The 19,026-nt window shown below is 41.7% G+C and overlaps 1 protein-coding gene across 3 annotated transcripts in view; it reads left to right on the top strand.

The window, feature by feature from the left end:
• ATG7 (autophagy related 7) overlaps nucleotides 1-19,026 on the top strand; it is a 398,197-nt gene that overhangs the window by 39,299 nt on the left and 339,872 nt on the right. For all 3 annotated transcript variants that reach the window (XM_089678709.1, XM_089678707.1, XM_089678708.1), the window contains exons 10-12: nucleotides 2,900-2,990; nucleotides 8,772-8,916; nucleotides 13,584-13,742. In XM_089678709.1, the coding sequence (XP_089534835.1) occupies nucleotides 2,900-2,990; nucleotides 8,772-8,916; nucleotides 13,584-13,742 (395 nt within the window). The remainder of the gene's footprint in view (nucleotides 1-2,899; nucleotides 2,991-8,771; nucleotides 8,917-13,583; nucleotides 13,743-19,026) is intronic.

The raw sequence follows: 19,026 nt of genomic DNA, 5'->3' as shown, positions 1-19,026 counted from the left end.
AACGCTCTCGTGTGAACAGCACTATGTGCTGCAATGTGCAGAATTTTCTGAGGCGTTTGGAAAACGGTAAAAATGCTTCCCAAATGCCTGTCTGCCGCTTGCTGACAAGGCTAATGTGAACGTAGCCTTATAGAGGGTCTTTTGGCTCCAATTAGATCAGGCCTGACCCAAAAGAGGAGTGTGCCCTGAGAAATAATAAACCATACCCACTGACATGCAAAAAACCCAGTCTATAATATTAAGCACATTTACTAAACTGTTACTAAACCCAGGACCCTGCATTCACTATATCTGGTCTCCCACAGTACACAGAACATGGAAATGCAATTATTTTAGTAAATCTAATCTGCTAAATACCTTTTCTCATCAGCAGTTAGAGCAGTCTTGTGACTTCTGTCTTCGTGTTCACCCTTGACCCTCTGTCAGTGCTAATTGGCCCTGTGCTGATCACATGCACAATCACAATGAAAAAAAACCTCTCTAGCTATACACACTAAACTGAGCATGTGCAGAGTGACTCCTAGAGCTCTGTACTACCAGCAGATAGATTGGGGAGGCTAGAATAATAATGTATAAATAAGTACATATTGTGCACAGGTATAATCCATGGGCCAGTGTATACTAATTTGTTTGTTTCCAGATGGATTCCTGCGAATTAACCAAGTCAGTAAGTGGCAGATACTATGTGAGTAAATCTCAACCAGTTCAGCAGGGACTGGCTGAGATTTGATCCATGTATGGGCACCATGTTTGTACTGAAGTCGGTCCATAAATTGACTTCAGTACAACCAGCCAGCAGGCAGTAATCATTGTGTTCTAACAGCAGGGAAGGGTTCCTGCCGGCAAAACACAGTAGTGCTGCAGGAGGGATTATCCCATCAATACTGCCTGTTGGCTCTGCATAATGCAAAATATATGTATAATAGAGAGTGAAGCCTTCTTTTAATGGCAGCATCAGGTGACTGGAGCTTAAATGTTACAGTATAATTGCTGTGTTGCAAGTTGAAGGTAAAGAAAACTATGCAAATTGCATTCAGACCTAGAGGTTTACTTGATAGTGTGGTATTGCCAAATCCACAGTGCCACGTGTGCACTGTGTTGGTGTGTAGTGTGATAGAATGATGCAAGCATATACTTATCACAATGCAGTGCGTTACACTGTGCAGCCGTGTGTTACAACATTCTATCTTGTAGAGTTAAATCATTTTTAAAAAGGTTTTGTACAGTTTTGTAACAATGCATTGCAGCGTGTGTGCACAATGCACATCAGAACACTCTCATTATGCGCAACATAAAGTGTTCCAGTGAACCCTTAGTATGTTGGTGTGCTGTCCACCTGTCACTGATACTCTTGCAGCTGTAACCTGCCTAGCTCTGTGTCCCCTCCGAAACTTATGGGGGGGAGATTTACTAAAATTGGTGCACTCAGTCTGGTGCAGCTGTGCATGGTAGCCAATTGGCTTCTAACTTCAGCTTGTTCAGTGGTTGTAAAGTCACATGTATTATTTACTTTGATTCTCTCTGTTTTAGGTCCATGTTTAGTACAGTGTGTGTGTTTCTAAAATTATAATGCTAAATACCTTGTTTGCAGAGTCCTGCTGTGCTGTCATGTGACTTTTCTTTGCTTTCTTTCCTGACATAAGTGAGTACAGTGGAAGGGGCTGAGATTCCCCTCTGATGAATGAAAGCTGGCAGAGGGAGGTCTCGTGTCTGCACAGCAGGGCTCTGCAAAGAAGGTATTTAGCATTATAGTTTTAGGAAAACACAAACACTGTACTGGACAGGGGCCTAAAACAGAGAGAATCAGAGTAATTAATACATGTTTCATTACTTTACAAGCACTGGAGCAGCTTCAGGGCATAGAATTGCACAGGGAGGAGAGGGACAGGGAGGAGATCAGCTCACATACAGACTACAGAACTGACAGGGAGAGAGATGCTGAGGAAAGAGCAGGAGGCATGTACTCTGACCGCAGTATCATGGATCAGCAGCCATTAATACATTGGTCAGAACACCTAGGGGGACACAGAAATAGGCAGGATCAACCAGGTATTGTACAACATAGAATGGGACAAATGACACTACAGAAACATTATGTAATATATTATGCCTTAAAGGGACAGGAGTGGTTGTAAAGTGGTTACAACCACTTTTAAGCTTTGACAATAAAACCTAGAAACTGGTTACTATGCACAGCTTCACCAGAATTCATGAGCTCCAGTTTTAGTAACTCTCCCTTATTGTGTCTGCCAACACAAGAGGGGGGAGTGCAGCAGCAATTGCAGGGCACACGTGGACACGGACGGAAGCAGAATGCAGCCACAAAACAGGGAGGATCGCTGACAGGCATGCACAAAAAGGGGGTTACAGTATTGCGTGTTGTAGTGTTGGTGGGGATCATTTGAATGGATGCGTGCGATCTGTAGCTTGTCAATTACTGACAACAGTCATCCATTTAATCTACATAGTCAGGGAGACTTTTGTTACGAGGTCGTGATCACTGAAAGGAAATGTATAGCCGACAGCTGGCTGAAGCCCACTGCCAGCTGAAGTCACAGAGCCGGTCCATGCTTTAAAAAGATCCTGACCATATGATCAGGATTTAGTCAGAAGCCTGGACCAGCACCTGGGTCAGCCTCTCAGCGAGCCACAGAGATCCGGAACCATGGATCGAATCAATGCGGTATCCACCTAGGTGAGTATAAGGGGTTTTTTTTGGTTTTTAAAGTCCATACTTCTCTTTGAAGTGAAAAAGGAGAATGCAGTCACGGTAGAGGTGTAAAGTGTAAGTAAGACTTTAATTGAAGGCTGCTCATACAATGTGTTTCTTAAGTATTTGACTTCAGTTGGTCTTAACCCCTTCTTATTTCACTTTTCTTTTTTTTTTTTACCATTGTAGCTTGCCCAAAAGCTGTTGGCTGGGAGAAAAACCAGAAAGGTGGCATGGGCCCCAGAATGGTGGATCTTAGTGAATGCATGGATCCCAAGAGGTAAATCCAAGAAAGCGACATAGTTACATAGGTTAAAAAAAAGACAAAGTCTGACTAGTTCATACAGAAAAAAATACATTGAAAGCTTCCATATACACAACTCGGTGACCACAGTTGATCCAGAGGAAGGAAAAAAAACCCGTAAAATATGGTACAGTTTGCTCCATCAGGGGAACATATTCCTGCCTGATCAGTTAAGACAGTGATATTCCGAGGATCAATATTCTCAGAGATGTTACTACTTGTTAATAGCCTCATTATCTTATATAGTTATATTCTGTGCATTTAGGAATGCATCCTTCTTCTTTTTTTTAAATTTAACCGATGCCCGCTTGGCCTATAGGCAAATGATGGCTGAGCGGGAGCACTACTGTTCTGGGTGGTCATATGACATCCTCCCAGTCATGCACCTCATGCGCCCTCTAGGGGCCTCGCTGCAGCATGATCTGTCAACCGCTGCGTCCATTGGATACAGCGGTTGACAGATTGTTCCAGGATGGCCCTGGTACCATGTGATTGCTGTGATTCGTCACAGCAATCAATTGACAGTTGTGCATTCATTGTGTACTATTCTGATGATTTCTGTGATTGGACACAGCGACCGCATGGTACAGACAGGGCTAGTCACACTGCATCTGTTCCATGTGATAGCTGTGGCCAATCACAGCTATGAGAATAGTACTCAATGAATGGCTATGAATGAAAGATACCATTCATAAAAATGATTGCTTATAACATTGATCATCACTGTTCTAAGCAGTCATAGTGTAAAAAAAGAATCCAGATCACTTCCCAGTGTAGTACAGTGTCACTATGGTAACAACTGCACTTGAAACTGAGCAGTTTCTCCTTGAGAAGGTCACGTGACGAAACGCGTCGGGGAGGAGCTGCAGATGACATCACGACACATTATGAAGCCGCCGTTATTATATAAACATGTTATACTTATCATCTGTGTGCAGTGGTTTTGCACAGAGCAGCCCGGATCCTCCTGTTCCCAGGTCCCTCACAGCGCTCTTGGCCCCTCCCTCTTATCTGCAGCTCTTACAGCAAGCAGCTTGCTATGGGGGTACCTGAGCATGCACACTCCCAAGCCTCTGCTCCGTGTGTCCATTCACACACACAGCCACAGCTTGACCCTCTCTTTTCATTGGCTCACTCGCAGTGATTGACAGTAGTGGGAGCCAATGACTTCCACTGCTGTCTCAGTCAATGAGGGGAGGGAGTCTCAGAATAGCCAAGACTTTAGTGCACATCACTAGATCGAGAGGGGGCTTAAGTATTAGGTGGGGCTCGGGGATGCTGCACAGAGGTTTTTTACTTTCATGCATAGAGTACATGAAGGTTGCAGCAGAGTGGCTAAATGGTTAGCACTTCCGCCTGGCAGTACTAGGGTCGTGGTTTGAATTCCAACCATGGTACCACCTGCCTGGAGTTTGCATGTTCTCCCTGTGCCTGTGTGGGTTTCCTCTGGGTCCTCCGGTTTCCTCCCATACTCCAAAGACATGCTGGTAGGTGAATTGGCTCCTGTCTAAATTGACCAAAAAACAAAACAAACAAACCTTTGCCTATAGTTCTACTTTAACCGCTTACGCGCTGCCCCAGAAACACTGCTACAGGGTGGCACAGGTGTGCAAAATCACGTGTATATATACATGATTTTTCAGTTCCGGATAGGGGGTACGCCGCCATTTGTGACCTCTGCTGTCAATCACCAGGTCCCAGCCATCTCCGAGTATTACCGACGGGGCAGAGACCTGTATGGAAACAATATCGACTGCACTGCTGTCTCAGTGTGAGTAAAATACTGCCGATAGCCGGCATATGTCAGAGGACGGATCAACACCGATCATCAGGGCACTGATGATCCGTGCTACCCACCTGTGCCCAACAGTGCCCCCATCAGTGCCGTCAGCCAGTGCCAGCCATCAGTGCCGCCTATCAGTGCGCATCATTGTTGCATATCAGTGCAGCCTCATCAGTGCTGCCTATCAGTGCAACCTCATCAAAACACATCAATGAAGGAGAAAAATTACCTATTTGCAAAAGTTCATAATAGAAACAAAGAAAAACTTTTTTTTTTTTTCAAATTTTTTTGCTCTTATTTTGTTTATAGCGCAAACGATAAAACACCCAGCGGCGAGTAAATACCACCAAAAGCAAGCTCTATTTGTGTGAAAAAAAATTATAAAAATTTCATATGGGTACAGTGTTGCATGACCGCGCAATTGTCATTCAAAGTGCGATAGCGCTGAAAGCTGAAAATTGGCCTGGGAAGGAAGGGGGTATAAGTGCTCGGTAGGCAAGTGGTTAAAGGGTCTCTACAATTTAGAAACAATGGTTTTGCAATAACAAAGCTCAGCTTTCTGAGGACACATAGTTGATTTAAAACATTCCTATTTCTGTTCTGTATTCTTTGATGACAATATTCCCTCCCAGTCTAAATCATGGGGAACAGCCCCTAGCAATGCAAAATTTGTTCTTTTCAAATTAAGTGTTTTTCTATTTCCAGTGTGTGCGTTTTTTGTTTGCAACTTAAATGAAGTGATGTTATGGTGACTGCTACCCAGATGTTTTTTTATTTAGACATACTAAGCCTCAGTGTTTTAGATTACCAGGTTCATCCGATCATCATATCTAATTGTGGCTACTATACACTGTACCATAAAATTATTTTCGAATAGATTTTGAAATGCCCATCCTTTCCCTGTTCAGCTGTGCTATTACACCGGTCAATTTCAAGGTACTTGAAATCGCCCATTATTACCACTGTCCCAGTCCTTGCAGCCCTTTCTATCTGTCTAAGAATCTGAGTCTCTGTCTCTTCATTAACAATGGGTTGCTTATAACAAGCTCCAATAATTAACTTAAAAATCCCTTTATCATCTCTGCACGTTTGTTTTTAATAAACTGTATATTTGAGTTTGTTTATACAACGTAATGTATGTGGAAAGCTTTAGGAGTTGGTCAGTTTTTTTGGCTTGCAACACAGTATTTTCTGGCTTCATTTCCCTAATAAGGAAATTTATTTTTTATATTTTTTTTTTTTTTTTTTTTAAGATTTATTTCTTCATAATACTGTGACCAGAGTAGTATAATGTGACCATAGTACTAGTAATGGTTACATAGTTGTACTACTTTGGTGACGTGATCAGTAATTTGTTTTTTTTTTTACACAGTATGATTGCTTATAGCAAATAATTTATAATCTATAAGCAGGCATTTAACTGACTTAAATCGATTAATTTGTTTTTTTGTTGTTGTGAATAGCTGTGATTGGTCACAGCTAATCACGTGACACAGATGGTCTGTGATTGGCCAGGTGATCACTGTGTACAGGTGATCACTGTGACCAATCACAGCTAGTGACACAATTGTATACAATGGATGGCATGAAAGGAAGCCATCCATTGTTTACAATTGTCATGTGACCTGCTATGATTGGTCACAGCAGGACACATGCTACTGGCAATGGGCCAGTACCCAGATTTGTCAGCGGCCGTGTCCAAGGTACAGAGCCGGTGACTGATCTTGACAAAGCGCGGCCCTGCAGGCATGTGCGAGGTGCGATCCAGGATGGACGCCCACCTGGATCGTCGAGAGTCCCGCCCGGACGCCTTTCTGCTATTGGTAAGTTGGGAACAGGTTAACCACTTGCCTTCTGAGCACTTTTACCCCCTTCCTGCACAGGCCAATTTTCACCTTTCTGCGCTGTTGCACTTTGAATGACAATTGGTCATGCAACACTGTATGCATATGAAATTTCTATCATTTTTTCACATAACTAGAGATTTCTTTTTGTGGTATTTAATCACCACTGGGTTTTTTTATATTTTGCACTATAAATGAAAAAAAGACCAAAAATAATGCGTTTTTCTTAATTTTTGTAATAATCTTTCTACACAAATTTAGACCAAAATGTATTCTGCTACATTTCTTTGGTGAAAATAACCCAAATCAGTGTTTTTTATTTAGTTGGTAGGAAAGTTATAGAGTCCACAAACTATGGGATATACAGTATGTAAAAACTGACAAATGAGAAAAAAAAAATCATTTTTTTTTTCTACATACTGTCACCAATGCAGTACAGTATCATCATATAACTGGTGTGGCTTTGATTAGGGACACTGACTGGCACCAGTATGTAAAAAAAACTTTTTTTTTATATTTTTAACTTCTTCCCGTCCAGCCTATTGTACAATGAGGGCTGAGTGGGAACCCTATTATCCTGGGAGGACGTCAGCAGGCCGGTGTAGTAACCTGTCATCAGCCATGTCCGGTGGACACAGCCGGTGACAGGTCGTGCCGGAGCATGGCCCTTGGTGCGATCCTGGGAGAACATCATATGACGTCCTCCCAGGATAATGGGGATCCCGCTCGGCCATCTTCTTACAATAGGCCAGGCAGGAAGGAGTTCATTTACATTATCCCTTCTATTTAGATGATAAATCTGTAATTATTTGAATTTAAAAAATCTAAGTACCTTTTTTCCTGATCAATATACGGCTGTCACATGACCCAACTTTTCCCAGCCTGTCTGCAGAGAAACATAAGCAGGAGAAGCTTCTCCTCTGCTGCTTGTCACATGTTCAAAAAAAAAAAAAAAACAGCCTTTGGAATACAGAGTAAAAATAATTAATATCAATAATCTGTTTTAAATTGTCATACAAATATATATTTGAAATCAAATCTTTATTATTTTTTGGCATTAACATGGTGTGGGCAGATTTCTGCCAGTCAACGGCTGTGTCTCATGTCGCCAGCCTGTGTCTTAGAATAAGAGGAAGGTGAAGCCTCCATCAATCAAGATATAAAATTTCACCCCAATTTTGTTTACCTGGTTAGTTGGCACGGAGGAGGAGGGAGGGAGTGGGCTATCACTTAACAGTGTATAATCGCACGTGTGACTCTGCTCCGATGTGATGAGGAAATGTTCAGGGTAGAAATACTCTGAAAACTGAACATAGCTGCCAACACTGCTCTGCAAAATACCCAACTTAATTGGGGACATGGACAGGATGGGGAGATAGAGAACAGCAGGATCAATCAGGTTTGTGGCAGAATACAGAAAATGAATCCCATAGTGACTGAGTATGAAGTATTATTGACAATAAAAAAGAAATATACATCTATGCAGTAAAATCAAGTATAAATAAACATCTCTGGAAGTCCATAGACCATCTAAAGGCCCATTCACACCAGCCTGGTCCGCTAGTAGGGTATTAAATGCACAGGCGTTGGTTGGCACATTGACATGTGTTGCATTAGGGCTGCCCATTTATTTGAATGGAATGCTCAAAACATTACAACAGACCAAACATTTTGCACACAGCATTTTCCGTAGCACACTTCAACGCATGTTATGTGTGTTGGGGTGCCTTTAGGAATAATTGGCACCACATTGCACCAATGCATATTATTGTGTATTGTGAATGAGCCCTAAATGTTGGATCTACATGTTATGCATTTAGGATCTGTATGGAAGGCTTTACGGGTTCATTTATATTTAGTCAACATAACAGGAAGTTAAACCAAAATTGATTTTTTTTTCCAGGAAGTGTCTCTAACCATAATTACTGTAATAGAAACTTGAATTTGGTCCCCAGTGGTTTGGGAGAGCTTCCTGGTATCAGTTAATAATTACATTTAAACATAAGCCATTGATTTGTTGTCATAAAAAACGATGTTATGTGTGTTATGCATTCTCTAGAGGGGCATGGAAGAATAAAGTGAAAATAAACCATTCAAATATTCCCCTGAAATACTGCAATCTTCTTCCAGGTTAGCAGAATCTTCCGTGGATCTGAATCTAAAGTTGATGCGCTGGCGACTAGTGCCTACTTTGGACCTGGAGAAAGTCATTTCCTCCAAGTGCTTGCTACTGGGAGCAGGCACATTGGGGTGTAATGTGGCCCGGACATTAATGGTGAGTGGCAGCCATTAAATAGCATCAGACAAGCTTTCATCCTGGTTTAGTTTACATTATTGAAGATTATTGGTTCTAGTTTTCCCAAACGTGGATCAGTCATGGACTTCCTTTATGTCTTCTGCAGTGTTCAAATATTTTTGTAGTTTTAAAAGTAGATATTACTCCTTTTTTGCCTGCCTTCTGAAAATATATTCTTTGCTAACTACAGTAAATTCACCGTAAATGCTTGATACTCCCCAAGATCTGTTCCATAATGCAGTGTTAGTCATACTATGAACTGACAATGGCAAAATAGCCTGAAACAGCTGTGTACAATGACTGTTATTTTCAGCTCCTATCTGTCATCAGATTTAGCAGTTATGAATAATTAGTTACCAGGAATAATGCAGGCCATAGATGGGTCGAAAATCGGCCGATTTTTCTTTAAAAAAACGAAAAATCGGTCGTTCAAGCGGCCGACGTTACCAGCAACGGTAAAAAAAATCGGCCGATTTTCATCCTGTCTAGAGCCGGCAAAAAATGTCCCTGCAGAGAGCTCTGCTATTTCTTTGACAGTTCCTTGACATTTATAGCGGTTGCAACAATGTATCTATTTGTATCCATTTAGGATACAGATGTTTTTATTCGGAAACAAATAGATACTTTGTTGCATCTTCATCCTCTTCTTCTACTTCTTCTTCATCCTCTTCTTCTACTTCTTCATCCTCTTCTTCATCCTCTTCTTCATCCTCTTCTTCTTCTTCTTCATCCTCTTCTTCTTCATCCTCTTCTTCTTCATCTTCTTCATCCTCTTCTTCTTCATCCTCTTCTTCTTCATCTTCTTCATCCTCTTCTTCTTCATCCTCTTCTTGTACTTCTTCCTCTTCTTCATCCTCGTCTTCTTCATCCTCTTCTTCCTCTTCTTCTTCTTTATCCTCTTCTTCTTCACCCTCTTCTTCTTCATCATCCTCTTCTTCTTCATCATCCTCTTCTTCTCCATCCTCTTCTTCTTCTCCATCCTCTTCTTCTTCTCCATCCTCTTCTTCTCTTCCCCTTCTCCTTCTCCTTCTTCCTCTTCTTCTTCATCCTCTTCTCCTTCTTCCTCTTCTTCTCCATCCTCTTCTTCATGTCTTCCTCTTGCAGGTCACTGCTCATGCGCAGATTTTTTTATCGGTAAAAGATCGGCCGATTTGCCCATCATTGCCACGAAAATCGGCCAATTTTTTTCCAACTTTACCGATAAAATCTGCCAAAATACCGAAAAACGGCCGAACATTTAGCCCACTAACGATCCGAAAATCGGCCGATTTTATTTTCGGCCAAAAAATCGGCCGATTTTCGACCCATCTATGGCCTGCATAAGACTGAGTACTTAGCCCTGACTAATGCTTGCCGGAAGTGAAAAGGAGGATTTTTTTATTTTTCAATAAGCTTTTTAATGAATTTTTAATAAATGTACAATCAATGAAAATTCCCCAAATCATTGCAGTCTGTACAGATAGAATAATTGTAAATGATGGCAAGGTTTCACAATGTCATCCTGCATTCAACCAATTCTAGGGAGGAAAACCTTCAGAATGTAAACTGAAAGGAAACAAACATCTCTAAGAAAGGGCCAGTAAACAAATAAGAGTCAGATATGGATAAAATGTTAAGTAGGATAACGCATACCAAATCTATGAAATAATGGCGATTATCTAAGAGATCCTTATCACTGGGTCCCGCACAACCTGGTCCACTCTGCCGCTCCCAAAGCAGGGAAGACATTAGAAATGGAAGAGGGTACCTACCCATCATATAACACAGCCAGGGAGTGGCAAGGGTTAGTTCAGCATCAGGATTACATCATCAGCCAAAAGACTGATCTTGCGTTCTCTGGCTTTGGCTTGGAAGCCTAATATGCTATCGTGCGATTGGATATTTGCTGCCCAGTGTTCCATTAACAAATTAAATATAATGAGTGAGAGTGGGCACCTCTGCCTCAATCTGTTTGCAATGAGAGATCGTTTTGAAAGTGCCTTGCTAGTATATACTTGAGCTAACGGGCATGTATATAGGGCTTTATTGGTTGATAATATTCTGCCTTGGAAGCTGAATTTACATAGTACCAAGGAAAGGTATTCCCAATGTATCCTAAGTAATTCTAAGCCTTCTCTGCTTCTATCGGCAAGAGCAGGGAAGGTATTGGTGTTTTCTCTGCAAAATGAATAACATTTAGAAGGCTTCTTGTAGTACCAGAAGATTTCTGTCCTAGAGTAAAACTGGATTGGTCCAAACATATTAAAGATTGTAGTATATCAACAATGCGATTAGCAATCATCTTTGCATATACACTGCTCAAAAAATTAAAGGAGCACTTTGAAAACACATCAGATCTCAATAGGGAAAAATATCATGCTGGATATGTATACTGATATGGACTGAGTAATGTGTTAGGAACATAAGGATGCCCCATCGTTTGATGAAAATGAAAATGATCAACCTACAGAGGACTGAATTCAAAGACACCTCGAAAATTAAAGTGAAAAAATGCAGCAGTTAGTCCATTTTGCTAAATTTCATTGCAGCAACTCAGAATGGTACTCAGTAGTTTGTATGGCCCCCACGTGCTTGTTTGCATGCCTGACAATGTCGGGGCATGCTCCTAATGAGATGATGGATGGTGTCCTGCGGTATTTCCTTCCAGATCTGGACCAGGGCATCACTGAGCTCCTGGACAGTCTGAGGTGCAACCTGGTGGCATCTGATGGACCGAAACATAATATCCCAGAGGTGTTCTATTGGATTTAGGTCAGGCAAGTGTGGAGGCCATTCAATGGTATCAATTCCTTGATCCTCCAGGAACTGCCTACATACTCTCGCCACATGAGGCCGGGCATTGTCGCACACCAGGAGGAACCAAGGACCCTCTGCACCAGTGTAGGGTCTGACAGTGGGTCCAAGGATTTCATCCCCATACCTAATGGCAGTCAGGGTGCCATTGTCTAGCCTGTAGACGTTTGTGCGTCCCTCCATGGATCTGCCTCCCCAGACCATCCCTGACCCACCATCAAAATGGTCATGCTGAACGATGTTACAGGCAGCATAGCATTCTCCATGGCCTCTTCAGACCATATCACATTTGTCACATGTGCTCAGGGTGAGCCTTCTCTCATCTGTGAAAAGGACAGGGCACCAGTGGCAGACCTGCCAATTCTGGTGTGCAATAGCAAATGCCAATCGAGCTCTGTGGTGCCGGGCAGTGAGCACAGGGCCCACTAGAGGACATCGGGCTCTCAGGCCACCCTCATAAAGTATGTTTCTGATTGGTCACACCAGTGGCCTGCTGGAGGTAATTTTGTAGGGCTCTGGCAGTGCTCATCCTTTTCCTCCTTGCACAAAGGAGCAGATACCGGTCCTGCTGATGGGTTCTTCTAAAGCCCTGTCCAGCTTTCCTGGAGTAGCTTGTCTCCATTCTCTTGAGACTGCTGGGAGACACAGCAAACCTTCTGGCAATGGCACGTATTGATGTACCATCCTGGAGGAGTTGTACTGCCTGTGCAACCTCTGTAGGGCTCAGGTTTCGCCTCATGCTACCAGTAGTGACACTGGCCCTAGCCAAATGCAAAACTAGTGAAAAACAGAAAAGATGACTAGGTGAAAAAAATGTCAGTGGCCTCCACCTGTAAAACCATTTCTGTTGGGGGTTGTCTCATTGTTGCCCATCTAGGTCACCTGTTGTTAAGTTCATTAACACCAGAGCAGCTGAAACTGATTAACAACCCCATCTGCTATTTAACTGATCTTATCAATATCCCAGGAGTTTAATTGACTTGATGCTATACTCTGATTAAAAAGTGTTCCTTTAACTGTTTTGAGCAGTTTTGTGTAGTTTCAACTCTATATTAAAGAGAGAAATGGGATGGAAAATGTGAGACACAGTAGGCCCCTTTCTTGGAGAAAGGAAGGATCTGCTAAACAGTATGAATCAAAGGATGAATAAAACAAAATTGTGTAGCATTACAAATAAATCAATAAAATTTGGTCACGGGTAGCTCATTCTCTAACAGAGGCATCGAACTATGGTAGACTATGATTCATTGCTACCAGGTTGCCAGAGGAGGGAGCTCCAGGGATATGTAAAGAAACACATTGAAAACCAATGCACAGATCCTAGTTCAGTTAATTTAAATGTTTTTCGTACTGCACTATGATCTCTGCCCTGGTTTTCTCTGTTTCTATGAATAATTAGTCGCTTTGCTCCATGCACCATAGAACATAACCAAATTAAATTTTACTGCCACCCTTCTTTGTGGAAAAAAAATGTGTATTCCCAAGATTCTGGTTGACATTTACAGTAAGTCTTCAAATTTGAGTTTTAATTTCTGTGTGTGGTAGCTGCTCTTCACCAGCGTACCATAACTAACCATGTCTGAGACCTGCCATAAAACCCTTCTTGGTGCAGTTGCATTGCTTTGTTGAAGAATGCAGGAACAGACACGTAATATGGCAGGGTGTTTGCGATCCAGACTAATTTATATGCCAGTTTGTCTCTCGTAGTTCTAGTATATAAATGCGAAAACAAGATTACTGCTCATATGCACCAGTTTCAGTTGCTTCTTGTATTTCAAACCATGTTCTACTTTTTTCCAATAGGAATGAAACTTTTAAAGCAATAATATTTTGTTTCCTGCTTTGTTTTTAAGGGATGGGGTGTTAGGCATATAACGTTTGTGGATAATGCCAAAATCTCCTACTCAAACCCTGTAAGACAACCACTGTACGAGTTTGAAGACTGTCTTGGAGGTGGAAAATCAAAGGCTTTGGCAGCTGCGGAAAAACTTCAGAAGATTTTTCCTGGTGTGGTAAGGAGAAGCTGTTGATGGGTTCAGTAATTTGGTTGCATTTCAAAGCTGCTATAATTAAGAGTCTAATCGATTGAGAAACTATGAAAACATATAGCAGAAGTGTTGTGTGCAATTTCAAATATAGGGATAGTTGAAACTAAGTAGGCATAACAGACCACAAATATATACTGTATGACACTGCAGAGTACACTATATCCACTTAAACACATAAGAGCCACTGCTTAAAATCAAGTAGGAGCTGTGTCTAATGGACCTCAAGTAGAAGATTCTGCCTGCCACATACCCAAAATGTTCTGATTTTTTTTTTTTTTTCCAGGCAACCTGTGTGGTCATAGATCAGTTTCTTATGGTAATGTTTAAAGCCTAACTCCTGGGAAAATGTCTTTTTCCATGCAATGGGGCTGTGCCAGTGCTGCACAGGTCAGCTGCTCATTTTCTCTAGGGCTCAGCAGAAAGCTTATACTCACCCGATCCTTCAATTTTTTTTCTGGTCCCCCATGGTCCAGTGATGCACTGTTCCTAGTCTGTGGAGCTTGTTGTGGGTGTGATTTTCAGGAACAGTCCACTATAGAAGACCGCTGGAGCACAAAGGTGCTGGACCGGTCTTGTGCTAGGAGGATTGGAATATCAGGTAATTATATGAAAAACATACATACAAACGAGCGCTAAAACCATGCTGCTATGGCACCAAAAAAGCAACCAAATAACCTCCAAAACCATATAGTAATAACAGGTGCAGCGCTAAATATCCAGTAATAAAGTGCAGGTTTAAAAACTCATATTAAAACTCATAATATCATTCAAGATGAAATGTGCAAAAATTAAGGTGCTGGTAAAGAGGAAATATTCAATCTTAATGTAAACAAGTGACAAAACAATGTCCATAAATAGTGGCAATAGGTGAAGGCCCTTTTAAACGTGATCTCATCCGATCCTTCAATCCTTCCTCTGGTCCCCCATGGTCCAGTGATGCACTGTTCCTGGTCTGTGGAGCCTGTTGTGGGCGTGATGATGTCAGGAACAGTCCACTATTGAAGACCGCTGGAGCACAAAGGTTCTGGACCGGTCTTGTGCTGGGAGGATTGGAATATCAGGTAATTATATGAAAAACAAACATACAAGCGAACACTAAAACCAAGCTGCTATGGCACCAAAAAGGCAACCAAATAACCTGCAAAACCATATAGTATTTAACAGGTGCAGCGCTAAATATCCAGTAATAAAGTGCACATTTAAAAACTCATATTAAAACTCATAATATCATTCAAGATGAAATGTGCAAAAATTAAGGTGCTGATAAAGTGCTGGTAAAGAGAAAGTATTCAATCTTAATGTAAACAAGTGACAAAACAATGTCCATAAATAGTGGCAATAGGTGAAGGTCCTTTTAAACGTGATCTTTAAGTGGTGTTCCTTGTGCCAAATATGATCATTCAGTGATGTGCCAGGGATATAGTAAAATTACACACCAGATGCGCATTTACAATATGCATGTATATGTATATAGTGTGGTCAGCCGGAGGTCCCTTTAAGGGTGAACACAGCCTTGTCAGGAATCCCCTTCCTCTGGGTCACATGCAGTACCACAGCCGTCCTCCGTATTGGGCTGTGTGGATTTTTTAGCTCATAAAAGAGCCAAAGAAAAGGATGCCCACAGTGTAGTAATTTTAAAAGAATTTATTAACTAATGCCATCCACGTGGGTAAAAATGATTGAAATCGGTTTAAAAGCAAGTAGTAACACACTGACTATCCAAGAACAAAGATGGCCACCGGACTTGCTCGAGGCTCCGGCGGCGTGACGTCACGGCGTACGGCTCCTCCTTGATGCGTTTCGTGCCATGCACTTAATCATAAGGGGTGTGCCACTCTTCTCTCCCCTTGGAGAAAAAAAACCAAGGAGATACCCTGTGCAGTGCGGGCACAGCAGCGCTGCATGGGAAAAAAACATTTGCCTGCAGTTAAGCATTAATTTATTGCCATTGTTGTTTGGTAGGCACCACAGCTTGGGATCAGCTTCAATACCGCATGCAAACAGGTGCACAGATAAATGTCTAATTCTAAAGACTCAGGAAGACCCAGCAGGCATAGCTGAGTGTCTAGTTCTACTGGAAGTGGCCAGGATGCTATGCTAAATGGGTTTTTTTTTTTTCATTTCCATTGTCATGAATTGCAGTGCAACAGCCGACACAGGAATAATCACACTAGTGTGAACAGGGCCTTACCGATTTGTAGTTGGTAAGGCCCAATGACTAACAGTCACTGCTCTCTGCTCTGCACCTCCAGCACTCACTGGAGCGCCAGGCTAGAGAGGGGCAGGTGCAGCTGGCTCCAACACTGAGCTACACGATGAGAGCTGGAGGCAGCTGGGTGGATCCCAGCAATATTGTCTGGATGCTTCCAGATCTTGCAGCGGCTCTGTGACATCAGCTAACAGCAGGCTTTAGCCCGGTGTTGACTGATTCTGAGTCAAAGGAATGCAGAAGTCCGTGCACTGCTGTGACCCAGAAGAGGCGTATGATTAAAATAGCTTTGTCCAAAAGGCTTTGATAACCCTATTCCCATTTGTAATTGTTCACCTGGGGGCAGCCAAGCTTTCCTATTACATATTCAGGCTGTGCTGCCTGATTGGCAGTGCTACACAATTGCTGTGCTTTACCACTTTTTGCAGCTGCTGCAGCCGACACATTGCAAACACTGCACTCCCTATCTATGTGATATTACATATCATTTGAGTAATTGCACTAACATACTGTAGCTATTGATTTACAAGTATCTATATTTGAAAGCAATGCATATTGCATATTTTAATGAACATTTGAGCCAGCAGTTTTTAAGCTCCCATTTTCACATGCATCCCGCATCTCTTTGTCACTCTGTTATTAAACCTGACTCAGTAGGTCTAGCTGAAAGGTACACACATATGTGAATGAGTTGGAGCAGTGAGATAGCTCTTATTTTATGGTTATAGTCAGAGGTTTTGGTTGGACAAAGCAAGCCTCAGAGCAGGAATGCCTAAAATATCAAAATAGCATCTATATACTATATGTATATTTTATTTATTTTGTATAGAGAGAGAGATTTCCCTGTGATAAATATGTACTTTTCACTTGGAAGTTTCTGGTCTTACTGCCTACTTGCTTGTGTTTAAGCTTTTCCTGTTGCATTCTACTTAGTTTAAAATATATGAAAACCGCCAGGAAGAGTGGGAATGCCTCATAATGGCCACAGCAGGCATGCAGAAATGAAAGCACAGAGATCTCACAAACAGACAGCAAGCTAGACCATTGGCAGGTAGTTGACACCTCCAACATCTACCAAAAATGTAAAAAGGGAACTAATAACTGAAATATGTACTTTCTAAGAATGCACTGTACTTTCCCTTTAACCATTTGCTGACTGCCACATGTACAGTTGTGTTCAAAATAATAGCAGTCAGACATCACTAACCTGATCAATCACTGTTTTTGGTAGAAATGATATTTCTACATGGCAAATAATTTACTAGCAGGTGTAGTAGAGTAATAGAAATCCAACAGACCCAACAGTCATGACATGCATGCTGCTGATTCTGTGTAATTGAATCACTAATTGAAAGGGTCATGTTCAAAATAATAGCAGTGTGGAGTTCTATTAGTGAGGTCATTCATTCTTTGAAAAACAGGTGGCAAATATTGCCCTTATTTAAGGAAGGAAGGCAGCAAATGTTGTACATGCTGGTTACAGTGCATTTCTCTCTGAAATTCTGAGGAAAATGGGTCGTTCCAGACATTGTTCAGAAGAACAGCGTACCTTGATTAAAACGTTGATTGGAGAGAGGAAAACATAAAAAAGTGCAGAAAATGATAGGCTGCTCAGCTAAAATGATCGCAAATGCTTTAAAATGGCAACCAAAACCTGAAAGACGTGGAAGAAAGCGAAAAACTACCATTCGAATGGATAGAAGAATAGTCAAATTGGCAAGGACTCAGCCAAGAATCAGCTCCAGGAAGATCAAAGAAGGTCTAAAGTTACCTGTGATTACTGTTACAATTAGAAGACGCCTATGTGAAGCCAAGCTATCTGCAAGAAGCCCCCGCAAAGTCCCACTGTTGGAAAAAAAGACGTGCTAAAGAGGTTACAATTTGCCAAAGAGCACATTGACTGGCCTAAAGAGAAATGGCGCAACATTTTGTGGACTGATGAAAGTAAGATTGTTCTTTTTGGGTCTAGTGGCCGGAGACAGTTTGTCAGATGACCCCCAAACACTGAATTCAAGCCACAGTACACTGTGAAGACAGTCAGCATGGTTGCGCAAGCATCATGATATGGGGATGTTTCTCATACTACGGTGTTGGGCCTATTTATCGCATACCAGGGATCATGGATCAGTTTGAATACATCAGAATACTTGAAGAGGTCATGCTGAAGAGGAAATGCCCTTGAAATGGGTGTTCCAACAAGACAACGACCCCAAACACACCAGTAAACGTGCAACATCTTGGTTCCAGACCAACAAGATTGACGTTATGGAGTGGCCAGCCCAATCCCCGGATCTTAATCCAATAGAAAACTTGTGGGGTGAGATCAAAAATGCAGTTTCTGAGGCAAAACCAAGAAATAGAGAAGAACTGTGGAATGTAGTCCAATCATCCTGGGCTGGAATACCTGTTCACAGGTGCCAGAAGTTGGTTGACTCCATGCAACACAGATGTACAGCAGTTCTCAGAAACAGTTCTTATACAACCAAATATTCATTAAGTGATTCAAAGGAAAGCAAAATCTTCAAACATTTTTCAGTTTATATAGTGAATGTTTGAGTTTGGAAAGAAGAGTACAAACACTGCAATTTTTTGGAACAGTCTAATATTCACTTTTCTTCAATTTTTTTTAGAGGAACAACACAAATTTGATCTATTTTTCTTCATGTTTTGATTTGGAATAGAATGTGTAGTGTTCCCAATGCATTTGTGTGTATGGAAATAAAAGCTATTAGAAGGATTTTGAGCTTTATTCACTTTTTTCAACACACTACTATTATTTTGAACACAACTGTACATATACTGCGGCAAGTTGGGCAGGCGGCACTCACGCCTGCCCGCCCCGTCTGTGATGTCATTCGCTACAGCACAAGTCAGTGTGCAGGCCCTAGCCAATGATTTATGGCAAGGACCTGTTGATCGGCTTAGTGAATGACAATAGAGAGCCCCTTGTTTACTAAGTACACAGGGCTCTGTACAGAGAGCAGTACTGTGCCTGTTTTAAACACATTACACATTGTTAAGCACACAGTTAACCCTTTG

Source organism: Staurois parvus, unplaced genomic scaffold (assembly GCF_062004578.1).
Source record: "Staurois parvus isolate SC_StPar_1 unplaced genomic scaffold, SC_StPar_1.0 ptg000209l, whole genome shotgun sequence".
Classification (NCBI taxonomy): domain Eukaryota; kingdom Metazoa; phylum Chordata; class Amphibia; order Anura; family Ranidae; genus Staurois; species Staurois parvus.
Note: the sequence above shows the minus strand (reverse complement) of the source record. Positions and strands in the feature narration are given on the sequence as shown.